The 12315-nt window shown below is 47.5% G+C and overlaps 2 protein-coding genes across 2 annotated transcripts; one reads left to right on the plus strand and one right to left on the minus strand.

Annotated features, from left to right (window-relative positions):
• Positions 1-2034: 2034 nt before the first annotated feature.
• On the minus strand, positions 2035-6532 carry LOC125518137 (uncharacterized). The gene is made up of 5 exons (XM_048683073.2): positions 6361-6532; positions 5631-5718; positions 2500-2761; positions 2278-2409; positions 2035-2187 (listed from the first exon to the last, which is right to left on the minus strand). The coding sequence occupies exons 1-5, from the start codon at positions 6530-6532 to the stop codon at positions 2035-2037; spliced, it is 807 nt and encodes a 268-aa protein (XP_048539030.1).
• An 829-nt stretch (positions 6533-7361) lies between these two features.
• On the plus strand, positions 7362-9716 carry LOC147957114 (uncharacterized). Its single transcript, XM_087531588.1, has 2 exons — positions 7362-7907; positions 9123-9716. The coding sequence occupies exons 1-2, from the start codon at positions 7362-7364 to the stop codon at positions 9714-9716; spliced, it is 1140 nt and encodes a 379-aa protein (XP_087387714.1).
• The last annotated feature ends 2599 nt before the right edge of the window (positions 9717-12315 follow it).

Here is a 12315-nt window from a genome sequence, read left to right on the forward strand (position 1 = left end):
TGTGTCTGATGAGGTTTTTTCTCCTTCATATAGAGTGTTCGTTCTTTCCTTCAAACTGTGTCAATCCCGAAGGATTGGAAGGCTATAAAGGAACCTCCAAAGTGACGTGAAGCGATGATAGAGGGGTTGGAAGCACTGAGGAAAAACAAGATGTGGGTGCTAACCACATTGCCGGCAAAAAGGAAAGTAGTGAGTTGTAAGTGGATCTATACTGTGGAGCAGAATACTGAGGGGAAGGTGGAATGGTGTAAGGCCAGATTGGTCGCTAGGGGATATAGTCTAACTTATGGAATTGACTATGATGAGACGTTTGCTCCAGTGACAAATATGAACACTTTAAGAATATTGGTCTCTAGTGCTGCAAACTTTGGGTGGAAGTTGCATCAATTAGATGTCAAGAATGCCTTCTTGCATGGTGAGTAGTAGGAAGAAATCCTTGTATGGACTTAAACAATCATCGAGGGCATGGTTTGATAGGTTCAGACGAGCTGTCTCTGGTATGGAGTATGGTCAGTGTAAGATCACATGATGTTCTACAAACACTCTGACCAGAAGATCACCATTCTTACTATCTATGTGGATGACATTATCTTCACTAGAGATGATAATGATCAAATAGATAGATTTAAAGGGTGTCTGAGAAGGGAATTTGAGGTGAAGTATTTGGGCAACCTAAAATACTTGGCATTGAGATGGCTCGGACAAAGAAGGGGATATCTTTATGTCAACGGAAATATACATTGCATCTCTTGAGTGACATGGACCTGATGGGATGTCGTGCTACCCCCATTCCGATTGAACAAAGCCAAAGTGGTAACACAATTAGAAGAGCTGGTGAATAAGGAAGATTATCATAAACTGGTTGGGAGGTTACTGTACATGTGTCATACCAGGCATGAAATTACGTATGTTGTGGGCGCGGTGAGTGGATACATGCATGAACCAAGGAGTGGGCATCTTGATATTGTGCACAGAATCCCAAAATACCTGAAGGGCACTCCAGTTAAAGGGTTGTGGTTTGCAAAGGGTGGACATCTTGATGTGGATGCCTACAGTGACTCTAATTGGGCCAGTTGTCAAGATGATAGACGATAAAACTTTTGGCTACTATGTGTTTGTGGGAGGAAATTTGGTGTCATGGAGAAGCAACAAACAAGCAGTTATGTCTAGATCAACAATAGAAGCTGAGTATAGAGCCTTATCTCTAGGGTTCAGTGAGATGCTTTGGGGGAAGCACCTTCTAAGCAAGTTGAAACTTCTGAGGAAGGGACCCTTAGGGTGTGGTGTGACAATCATTTGGCTATTAGCATTGCTAATAACCCAATTCGACATGATAGGACTAAACATGTGGAAATTGATAACTTCTTCGTTAAGGAGAAACTTGATGATGGGATTATCAGCCTCACTCATGTCAACTCTGGACAACAGGTTGCATATTGCTTGATAAGGGACTAGGAACTTGGCATGTGACAAGATGGGAATGATAGATATCTACCCCCCATCTTGAGGGGGGGGGGGGGGGGGTCGTGTTAAACCAGTATGGGCCTAAGCCCATCTTAGTATGTCTCATAGGGCCCAAGCCCATGTGGAGGGCTGACCTAGAAGAGGTGCATCGACTCCACCTGTGCCCTAAAGCCACACCATACGAAAGAGAGAGCTGTGAGGTACATCTCTCCCCTCGGCTCAACAGTCCAGATACTAATTTAGTTCGATTCTTTCTTTTCCTATCTCTTTTTATTATATGAAATCATTTGTGCATTTTTCAATCCAGTGTCAACAGGATATATAGTTGATGGTAGTGGACTAGTAATTTTGAAGCCCAATCTAGTGTCATTTTTTTCAGGATTGCTTAAGGAACAGAGCTGAATTTAGATTTCAACCAAACAATACTCCAAATTCAAATAAAAAATAGTAACATCTTTAATTTGTGTGTGAATAAGATCATGCACTATGCAAGGGTGTCAATAATTTTTATAAAGGACAACTTTCATTGATTCATATTGAAGCATCAGGGGTGTTAATAATTAGTAATAGTTACCGGAAGGTGGTGGAGTCCCACAGATGAACTGACCCATCCCATGAAGCAGTAATGAGTATTGGAAGATCCGGATGGCAACACACAATGTTAACAACATCCATGTGCCCTTTCAGTGAATGAACACACCTCCGTGTCTCAAAGTCCCAGATCTGACCCCACAAGGAGCAAAACTCATGATTGAATAAATATTCTGTTAGTATGATAAAGGGCTAGTCTATTCTTCTGTGGAAATGCCATACCTTGGCAGTTCTGTCTTGTGAACCGGTGATCCAGTATAGCTTGTGACCCAGACTGAAGTAATCCAAACACACCACTGAATCTGAATGGCCAGACAGTATGTGCTTACATTCACCCGAATGCAGATTCCAAAACTGCAATTTCAAGCACATACATGTATCACGAAAACTTGGAACGTCCAAAATGATGTTTGCCGAATGCATGCATAGGAAACCTAAACAAACCTTTACTGTTTTGCCTTGGGCACTGGCAAACAAATCGTTGTCCTTGGGGTGAAACGCAACTTGCTCCACAGTATCGCCTTTATCAAGCCAACTATTGGCATCAAATGCTTTTATCAATTGCCACTCCTTTCCATAGTCCCACAGCAAAATTTTACCATCACGGGATGCTGACAACACATATGGCTTAGTTGAATGGATAGCCAAAGACTTGATAGATGTTGAGTGTTCATGTAGAACATGGATTCTATTTTGTGAATCACAACTGTACACGCAGAGGAGTCCACTAGTAAAACCAGCCAAAATCCATTGCTCACGGGCTATAAATTTAGCCAAACTAACTGCAATGTGATAGATATCGAATGTTATATTGCCGAAATGTGCGATGACAAAAAAAAAACATTAGATCAACGTGCTGGAAGTCAGAAGCATGCCTTCTCCCCCCCTTCAACTCAACCAATTCCACTTCCTGCAGGTAGATATATGCACCATACAAGAAAATTAAGCATGGTAACTGAGCAAAACTGAGATGGTTAGCTGGAGTAGCCAAGTTCAAACGAAGTTCTAGTCGAAATCAACATATTAGCAGTACGGTATGAGTAGTAGTAATATGAGGTAATATCACCGGTAGTCATATAGAACTTGCGCTCGATGTTCAGTTTAGTGCTAGAACTTTAAAAATACGGATTTACGGTCATCTAACTTGCGTTCTCGTGCAAATACGGTCACTTTGCTCGTATTCAGGTGTACCTCAAGCTTATGTGTCACGCCAGCATGCCTATGGCCCACTGTCAGTGACGGGAAAAAGCTCGGGCGACTGCATGTTTTTTTTTGCTGAAGTGCACCTCGTTCCATATTTAATTAAGCAAAGGCCCCTCAATAGTTAACACGTGTGGGCACAAGCTACTGCAACCCTGAGCGCGAGACGAGCTCGGTCCTGCAGTACCGTGGGGGGACGAGAACAGTCCTGCTGCACCATGCACGAGACGAGCTCGGTCCTACTGCACTGTGCGCGAGACGAGCTCGGTCCTGCTGCACCGGGGGCAAGACGCGCGATGGACCGCGGCTGGGAGAGGTCCAGCCCTTCGGTGGAAGAAGCGTCCGGGCGACGAGGAGATGGGGTGAAGGCCGAAACGAACCGATTGCAGACGAGCCAACGCCGGAGAAGTTGGCCGCCGCCGCAGGCAGATCCGCCGAGCCACCGTGAAACCGTCACGACACCAGGAGGCCGCCACCATGCGCCGGGCCTCCCCACGCCACTACCCATGACCGGAGCAACGGCCACGCCAGACCGCTGCCCTACCCGCGTCGCCCGACGAGTTCCAAGCGCCGGAGCCGCCGGGCGCGCACCACCGAAGCCATGCGCCGCCACCCGACCCCCACTACCAGATCCAGTCAGATCCAGCAGGAGGCCGTCCGCGCACCACCTCCCGAGAAGGGAGCGCCGCAGCCACCCGCCGCGTGCGGATCCAGGACATAGGCGCGCCGCCATCAGCCAGCCACCCCGCCTCCCCGCGAGACCGCCGCCGCGCAGCTGAGCCCCACGGCCTCCCAGCGCCGCTACTCAAAGACGCCGCCCGCATCGGGGCCCCACGAGCAAAGGGAGGAGAAGGGCCCGCCGCGCCCACCAGGCTTTGCCCGACAGAGCTCACCGGTGGCGGCGAGGAGGATGGTAGAAAGGTGGGGTCGGAGGGGAGGGGCGGCTAGGGTCCCCCCCCCCCCCCCCCCCCCGCGGGCATGCGCGGGCGCGTCGCGGGAGGGGAGGGGTTACACCTAGCTTTATATTGGACACGGTTTTTTCTTCTAAATTCCTTATTTTCTTGGGTTCAGCAAGAAAACCAGTTTCTGAAAAATATTGACTATTTTCGCCATAAAATGGAATTCAAATATAAAAATCATGTCAAATGTATAACGTTTAAGCCATGACGCACAAAACGTTTCCTCGAATGAGTTTTTTCTAATTTCCTTCTTTTTCAAAAGGGGCTTCCTATTACAGTAGTCAGCTCGACTCCTCTCTTTTAGAAGGTTGCAAATTCAATTCATTGTTGCAGCGCTGAGACCATTTTTTTTAAATGACCATGAATAACGTCAATTTTTTTTCACAATACAGGGAATAGAACCACAGACCCTACCACAAAGCTAGCTGGGTCGTTCTAATATTGTATGCACACGGAAGATATTATATTTGACATAGTTTCTGTAGATTAAATTAAATTTTTTGGGGGAGCACGGAAATTTCTGGTAACAGATTAGTTATTTGATGAAATTCCAGGAGAAAAAAAACCTGAATACGAGTAGCTGTCGTGGTCCCAATATAAAATTCAGTGTTTCTATTTATAGTCACTAACAGGTGGCTGGTGTAGCTATTACCTCCTGCGCTTCCTTGCTCGTGGTCGAGAGATCGGTTCCGACCGGCCGCGTTTTTCTAGAATATTATTCTTGCACCCGGGTTAGGAACTTAAAATTATCCATGCGCCCTGGTTACAAGCTTCTAGCTGACCCACTTACAGGTAGGCCATGTGTAGATCAGTGTAATTACATGGTTAGCCTAATCCGTTGTTAGTAACCCACTGACTTGTGGCCCCAACCTTAAATTACCGAGTTAGACATGTGGGCCCATTTATCTGCTTGACCAGGACAGGCTTTTGTGTGTAATTAAATAAATTTTAGCTGAGCACATTTCAGTGTGAACCAGCACATCTGAGTGTTTAATTAATTAACAGGTCATGTGTTGGAACCCCATCGGCCTCAGCTAATTTTCATTGTATTTGAGGCTTTTTGTGCGTAGTTAAATGAATTGCGATAGAGTTTTCTAAAAAAACGGCGTGCTAGTGCCACCCAACGCCTTCTGCACTCCCACCCACTGATAGGTGGGCCTCCCCACGCTGGCATGCCATGTGAGCAGGCCATACGGTTGTATATGAGTGAAGTGACTGTATTTGCACCAGAACGTAAGTTGGATGGCCACAAATTCGTATTTTTAAAGTTTTAGCACCAAAATAAACATCGAACACAAGTTCTATGACTTCCGGTGATATTGCCTCTACTAATATCAGTTTAATAATTTGTTAGTTTGTACATGTACACCAGAAAAAATCTACACACATATGGTTGATATATATGCACAAGATTACCACGACATCGCCATGCCAAGTGGTTGCCACACCAGATTGCTGCACTCTGAGGTCACCACCCTCATGACCGTGCGCCGCCCATCAAGACCTGGAGTTAACAGGCCTTCTCCAACTTAGACGCCTTCAGTCCCCAACGTTCTCACCTCATCAGCAAGAATTCATGTGTGAAGGTGTTATTCATGTTTGATCTAATGAACAATCCTTCTGAAAGACAGTACGAGGAAGAGCTCGGTCCCAATGGTAGGCAGTATGATTACCGGGCTAAACGTATCATTCATGCCATGCCTGGTTCCTTAGGAGAAGCCCCAAATTAACCACTATGGCCTTCAAGGAATCCACCAGGATTAAACTTGTGCAGAAAGGTCTAGTCACCCAAACAATGCCACGCTCATGGTCCATTTGGTGTGTCCAGTCACTATAGCCCATGACACCTAAAATTGCTTGGCCCAGCGGGAAATTGCCTCCGCGGCATTGAGCTATATCTGGTAGCATGGGGTAGTGAGTGCGTCTGACTTGGAGGCAACAATTAGGAAAGGATTAAATATATAGACCCCCCTAAAGGTTTCGGTCACGTTACCCCCTCAACTCAAAAACCGGTTACTTAATCCCCCTAACTTTGCAATACCAGTGCATTCCATCAAATGCTTCATGTGCATGGAGGCCAGCATCCACGTACGTGTACATGTTGATCAACGCCTCCACGCTCGTGGAAACACCGTTGTCGTGTTACCAAATGGAGGATGCGCACACAGCTCCAACCCTATATCTCTGGTCAAGTACAACAACTTCAATGCGTGAGCACGAGCAGCAAGTGGTCGGTGTCCGTGTCTGTGCCCCGGGCCCTCATTGTCTAGGTGTGCGCGTTCAGCAATCATTGTGTCCCTCGCCTCCGCATTCTGCATGGTGTTTTTCCTATCAGCACAACCCACTTAAGCATTGGCGCTATGGGAAAGGAAAGGAGCAGCACTGATGTATCGAACTTGTTGAGGCTCTATATCTATATAGAATCTGTAATTATCTGCAGCAAATGAGGCCCTTTTGGGGATGCTGAATGATGGGCAGTGGACACTTCTAGTACAATGCTTCACACGTCCCTCAATGGATACTCCCACCTAGTCCAGTTCATGTGAGTAATCTGCGTTAAACTGAACAATGCAAGTATGCAATAGCTTTGGTAAAGTGGGTTTGATGACATTTGCGATGTGTAAGAAGGAACATTAGGCAGCTGCTGTGACACATAAGAAGGAACTTGAAGCTGCTGCGACGGTGCATAAGGGGCAGTACTGATAAGATGTAACATGAGGCTGCAGACCTGCAGTGCCAGTGCATAAGAGGCAACCTTCTACACCGGCGACTTGTTTGGAGGCCTCGGAGTTATGCGCAGACGACCTTCCATTAGGATACTGTCCTTCTGGCGCATAACCGCGACGGCCTTGGTGGATACACAGCTGATGGCGTCGATGTAGCGCTGCCCCGACTCATCGACGATGGCAGCGGCGAGGTGTGAACCGGAGCAAGACGCAACCGCTGCCTCGCTCCCGGAGCTGTTGGGCACAGCCATGACCACCTTCCCATACTCCCCGACCTTGCTTCCTAGGCGCCTGGGTTCCCCGTGTCTGTCGCTGTCCTGGTTTATTAGACTTACATGTGGGTCCTAGGATGATGTGTCAAGACAAGTCAAAGAAGAAAGTATGGTCAGTGTGCCACGTGGATGAAATAACCCGCAAAACTATGGGTACAGCCTTCAACCCCTCCTGGGCTTTCGACCTCGACGACCTTTACCCATCTCCCCTTCCTCAGCTCCGGCATCTTGCTGACCCCTTCTCTGACGACGAAATAGCCACTGCCTTCTTTTCCATGAATCAATCGGCCAGTCCTGGTCCGGATGGCTTCGGTCGTGGGTTCTACTGCAAATTCTGGCACACCCTTAAACATAAGATCAAAGATTTCTTTCTAGAATTCTATCATTCTAGTGACATTTCCTGCCTTAATAGAGCCCTCATCATCCTACTTCCAAAATCGCAAGACGCTCGATCTCCCTCTGATTTTCACCCCATCTCGCTTCAAAACGGCCCAATCAAAGGAGCAGCCAAACTTCTCACCAACAGACTCAAACCTCTCATCCCGCTGCTCGTCCACGCTGATCAAACAGGCTTCCTCTCTGGGCGGAACATCTCTGAAAACTTCCTTTATGCAGCAGATATCCTACACTGCTGTGCTAAACGCAAAGCTCCCACCCTAGTTGTTAAGCTCGACTTTCGTAAGGCCTTTGACTCGGTTTGCTGGCCCTCCTCCTCCGCACTCTTCGCGCCCGCGGATTCCCAACTAGATGGTGTGACTGGATAAGCTCGCTGCTCGACACTGGCTCCATGGCAGTTATGCTAAACGGCATCCCGGGCAGATGGATCAAATGTAAAAACGGCCTCCGTCAAGGAGACCCTCTCTCCCCCTACCTTTTCATTATCATCGCCGACATTCTGCAACAACTGATTATCAAGGCAAACCTTGATGGAATCCTCCTTCACCCACTTAGTCCCACCTTACCTTGTCCCGTCCTCCAATACGCTGACGACACTCTCATAATAGTCAAAGCTACTCCGGACTCCGCCTCTCACCTCAAAAGGATTCTTGACGACTTTGCCAACGCCACTGGTTTACAAATTAATTTCAACAAAACCACCTTCATCCCCCCTAAACGTTGACCACGATCAGGCTACTAAATTCGCCTCTGATCTGGCCACCAACATTTCCTCCTTCCCGCAGACATGCCTGGGTCTCCCTCTCTCTCCCCACAAATTACCGCCATCCGCGTTCCAACCACTTATAGATAGGTGCGACGTTTACCTTTCGGGCTGGGCAGCTCTCCTTCTCTCCTGCGGAGGTAAACTAGTTCTTCTGTCGGCCGTCTTAGATAGCCTCCCAACCTACTTCATGCTATGCTTCTCCCTTCCCATCCAAGTTATAGAGGCCATTGATAAACGTAGACGCTCCTTCTTCTGGTCTAACGACGAGGTGTGCTCTGGGGCAAAATGCCTGGTAGCTTGGGACAAGGTCTGTACGCCTAAAGATGCAGGTGGTCTAGGTGTCAAAAACTTACGAGCACAAAACTTTTGTCTACTGCTGAAATTTTCCTTCAAATTTTTACACTCTGATAACCTTCCTTGGAAGGACTGGATTCTAAACCACTCCCCTCTACACACTGGACACGGCAAAAATAGTTCTTTCCTGGCAAAAACTATTTTTAAACATCTTCAGAGTCTTAGAGAGATCTCACACTGCACCATTGGTAATGGTATGTCCACTTTTTTCTAGTTAGATCGGTGGCTACTGCCAGAACCGCTGGCAGTAATCTTCCCTGCTCTCTTCTCTCACCACACAAACCAAAATGCATTGGTAGCCACCATATTACAGGAAGGGATCGAGCTTGCTCTTCGTAATCGACTAACCACTATTGCTGCCACAGAACTTGCTTCTCTTACCTCTTTGTTGCAGGATGTCACAACCTCCCAGGACCCGGACACGAGGAGGCTGCTAAATGGTGATAGCTTCACCACGCGTGGGGCTTATGCGGCCCTAAATGAGCACCTCTCCGACCCATCGCTTGCTCTGATTTGGGACTCAAGGGTGCCAAAGCGGGTCATGATCTTTGGCTGGCTCTTGGTCTTGGACCGACTGAACACCCGCCAAAACCTCCGCAAGAAGCATGTTCTTTCTTACGATACTTGCCCTAGATGCAACAGCTCCGTCGAAGACCGGGAGCACCTACTCTTCACGTGCCCGGCGGCTTGCAGAATCTGGCGCCGCACTGGCATTCGACCCCGCTTCAGTCCGATCACTGAGATCTTTACCACAAGCTTGCCAGATGCCTTGCCCCCCTCGATTCGCCCCTTTGTAATACTCCTCATTCTCTGGAAAGTCTGGGATGCGAGGAACAAAAAGGTTTTCCAGGACATTGAGATTGATGCGAGAGGTTCTATATTGGCTATCCTAGACGAACTTATTCTATGGTCTCACCGTCTTAAGACGGAAGCACTTAAGGAACATGCTGGTCTGTGGCGTGATTTCCTCTCCTCACGTAATACGTGACCCCTGCAAACTTTCACTCCTTTTTGAAATATATTCAGGTGGGGAGCCTTTCCCCCCCGGTGACCATTTCAAAAAAGAAATAACCCGCAAAACCAGCATGGTGGCCTCTCAGGGGTTGTTTCGCCCGGTATTGGAAAGTTGAGGGGATTAAGTAACCTGTTTTCGTGTTGAGGGGTAATGTGGCCGAAATATTAAAGTTTGGGGGGGGGGGGGGTATATATACATTTAACTCAATTAGAAAATGACGAGTTTTGTTGTACTGCAATGACAACAAGAGGTGACGTGGATGGTCGCCAGAGCTGGAGAAGAAAGTTGGTTTGGGATATTATACCCAGTCCCCCAATCATTTTGTGCATCTATCCCCAACCGCAGCCATTTGTGACTCTACCCCCCCCCCCCCCATGCGCGCCTCACCGCTACCGGTTGAAGCCCATGTGGCTAACGACGGTCTCGGGGTCTCTACGGCTCATCGTTCTCATCTCCCCTCTGGATCCAACCTGTCACGAGGGTGATGCTCCGAATCCCTCATCTTCGGTGCCTGACCCCCTCCCCTCACCGTTGCTCGTGTGGTGGTAGCTCGCGTTGCCACCATTCCTACTTGGCCCGCCTGGTCGTGGCTCATGGTTACTTTAGTTTGTACTATCGAATGACTGACCCCCCCTGTGCCATGCACCATCCTTGCCTCCCCCCCCCCTCCCCAGTTGGTCATCCTCGGCTAGCTGGCCCAGATCTAACGATAGGTCTACTGGATCTGTCCGAGATGCCTCCTATTGGTTCGTCCGCGACCAGCAGGAGTTCATTGGTCATTTTTGGTTTGAGGTCATCTGGTCGTGAGGGGCATGGGCCTCAGTTGGCTTTATTTCATGTTGTGCCTACTTCCCCTCAGCATCGGTCCTGGTGGGCTTTGTCCCCAATGCCTTTATGCAACCTCCTATTCCCCTAGGTTGGTGCTCGTCCCCTCATGGTCATCCCCCTCCAGCTGATTGGTCTGGTGACATTCGGCTGGTGGTCTTGGTGCTCAGTGATGTTGCGCCTAGTCTCATGCATGTGGTGCCATCTCAAGGCTGATGGTGGATTCGTCCCTTCGATGCTTGTGCTTCAGTTGCTACCGTTGTTGTCGTCATGGTAGTCAGTTGAGGTCGCGTTGGATGACTCTTGCTTTCTTGCCTTGTGGCGTACTACTGTTCTAAACTAGGTTGGGTTTGGTTTGGCCGTCTTCAGGTCGTGGATCTCCAAGTCTTGGGTTAGTGATCCTTCTGTTGTTTTAGTTTGTGTCGTGTCACTTGTATGTGGTCATGCCTTTCTTTGGCGTTGTATAAATTTCTTCTTAAGGAATATACATGCAGCTCTCCTCCATTGAAAAAAACCCGTGGTTTGTGGTTCTGGTCAAGGTTCCATCAGGGAGGTTAACAGAGTGAGGAGACGCATGTAAGACAAGAAGAGTAACAAAAAAAACTAGAGTGTGTGGGGTACACACTCCAATAACTCCCACAGACTCTTGGTATTCCGGTGACTTCGTAATCTGCGTAGGCAAAACTGATTCAGCAAGATGCACCATATGGTAAGTGGGCGAAACCACCTTCCTGAACAAGCAGCCAAAGATTGTTTGAACAATACAGTGAAGGTTGGGGATGACATACTCGGTTTTGAAGGTCATCCGGCTAAGTTTTCTTCTTTGATAAAACACGCTTTTATTGACTCATAATGTTGCATCAAGAGGATACAAGAAAACAAGGTCAAGTGGCTAAGTAGTCCGAGGACCTAAGGTTAGAGCATTATTTGGAAATTTTCTTTCTATTAAAGTATAAAAATCCATCAAAATTTCCTGAGTACAACATTTGTTTCTGTTATTATATATTTAAATTTTGTATTGCTCGTAGAAAATTCTCGAGTGAGTTCAGTCACTTGCCTTTGTGTGGTAGTTCATTTGGAAAAACTTGTCTCCTTGAGTAATGACCATCCTGTATCACAAGAGAAGGATTTTTCTTAATTAATGAAATCATAGTGCAAACAGAGAACTTAATTTCTGCACCAGCACGAGAAACGTATCCACTCACCATGGATCTGTTGGATGCACGTCTATTGTCGACACTGACTTTACTTTGGATATTGTCTATTCGCAAACACCGGATAGAGATGGTCAGAAACATTTCAGAATTGGTTGGGCGTAGGTTACAAATGAAAACCGAGCAAAGTTCAAGCAAAAAGAAAAAAAGGGCAAAGGTTGGACCCACCTTGAAGGCTACGAAGTACGAACACTATGGCCAGCTCCATGCGATGCACATTTCGGCCCCTCTTAGTTTTGAACAAATCATGTATGATATCTCTGGTCATGAAACTCTCCTCTACGACGGTGCTCTTCACAGTGAGCTCCTCGGGCTCTAAGCTTTTGCGGTTTTTTGGAAAAGAATAAGTTACAAGAAGATCTAGCGTCGACTGTGATGACAGAACTCCTTTGCTAGGCAATATGGTGCACTTCGCTGTATTATTGTTATTTGAATGTATACTGAAAGCCACATGGTAATCAGTAACGTTGCATATCTTCAGTGTGCTTGACACGATTCGCGCAACGGAGAAGCGCAACTGGTTGGGGTCAACC

The sequence above is a fragment of the Triticum urartu genome, chromosome 7A (genome assembly GCF_056163025.1).
Source record: "Triticum urartu cultivar PI428250 chromosome 7A, HENAU_Tu73, whole genome shotgun sequence".
In the NCBI taxonomy this organism is placed as follows: Eukaryota; Viridiplantae; Streptophyta; class Magnoliopsida; order Poales; family Poaceae; genus Triticum; species Triticum urartu.

Coding starts and splice junctions, on each gene's coding strand:
- LOC125518137 (XM_048683073.2), bottom strand. CDS start 6,532: ATGCAGAATGCGGAGGCGAGGGACACAATGATTGCTGAACGCGCACAC. Junction 2,410..2,499: donor CCCAAGGCAAAACAGTAAAG/GTTTGTTTAGGT, acceptor TTGAAATTGCAG/TTTTGGAATCTGCATTCGGG. Junction 2,188..2,277: donor CACAAGACAGAACTGCCAAG/GTATGGCATTTC, acceptor TTGTGGGGTCAG/ATCTGGGACTTTGAGACACG.
- LOC147957114 (XM_087531588.1), top strand. CDS start 7,362: ATGGGTACAGCCTTCAACCCCTCCTGGGCTTTCGACCTCGACGACCTT. Junction 7,908..9,122: donor TTCGTAAGGCCTTTGACTCG/GTTTGCTGGCCC, acceptor TCTTTGTTGCAG/GATGTCACAACCTCCCAGGA.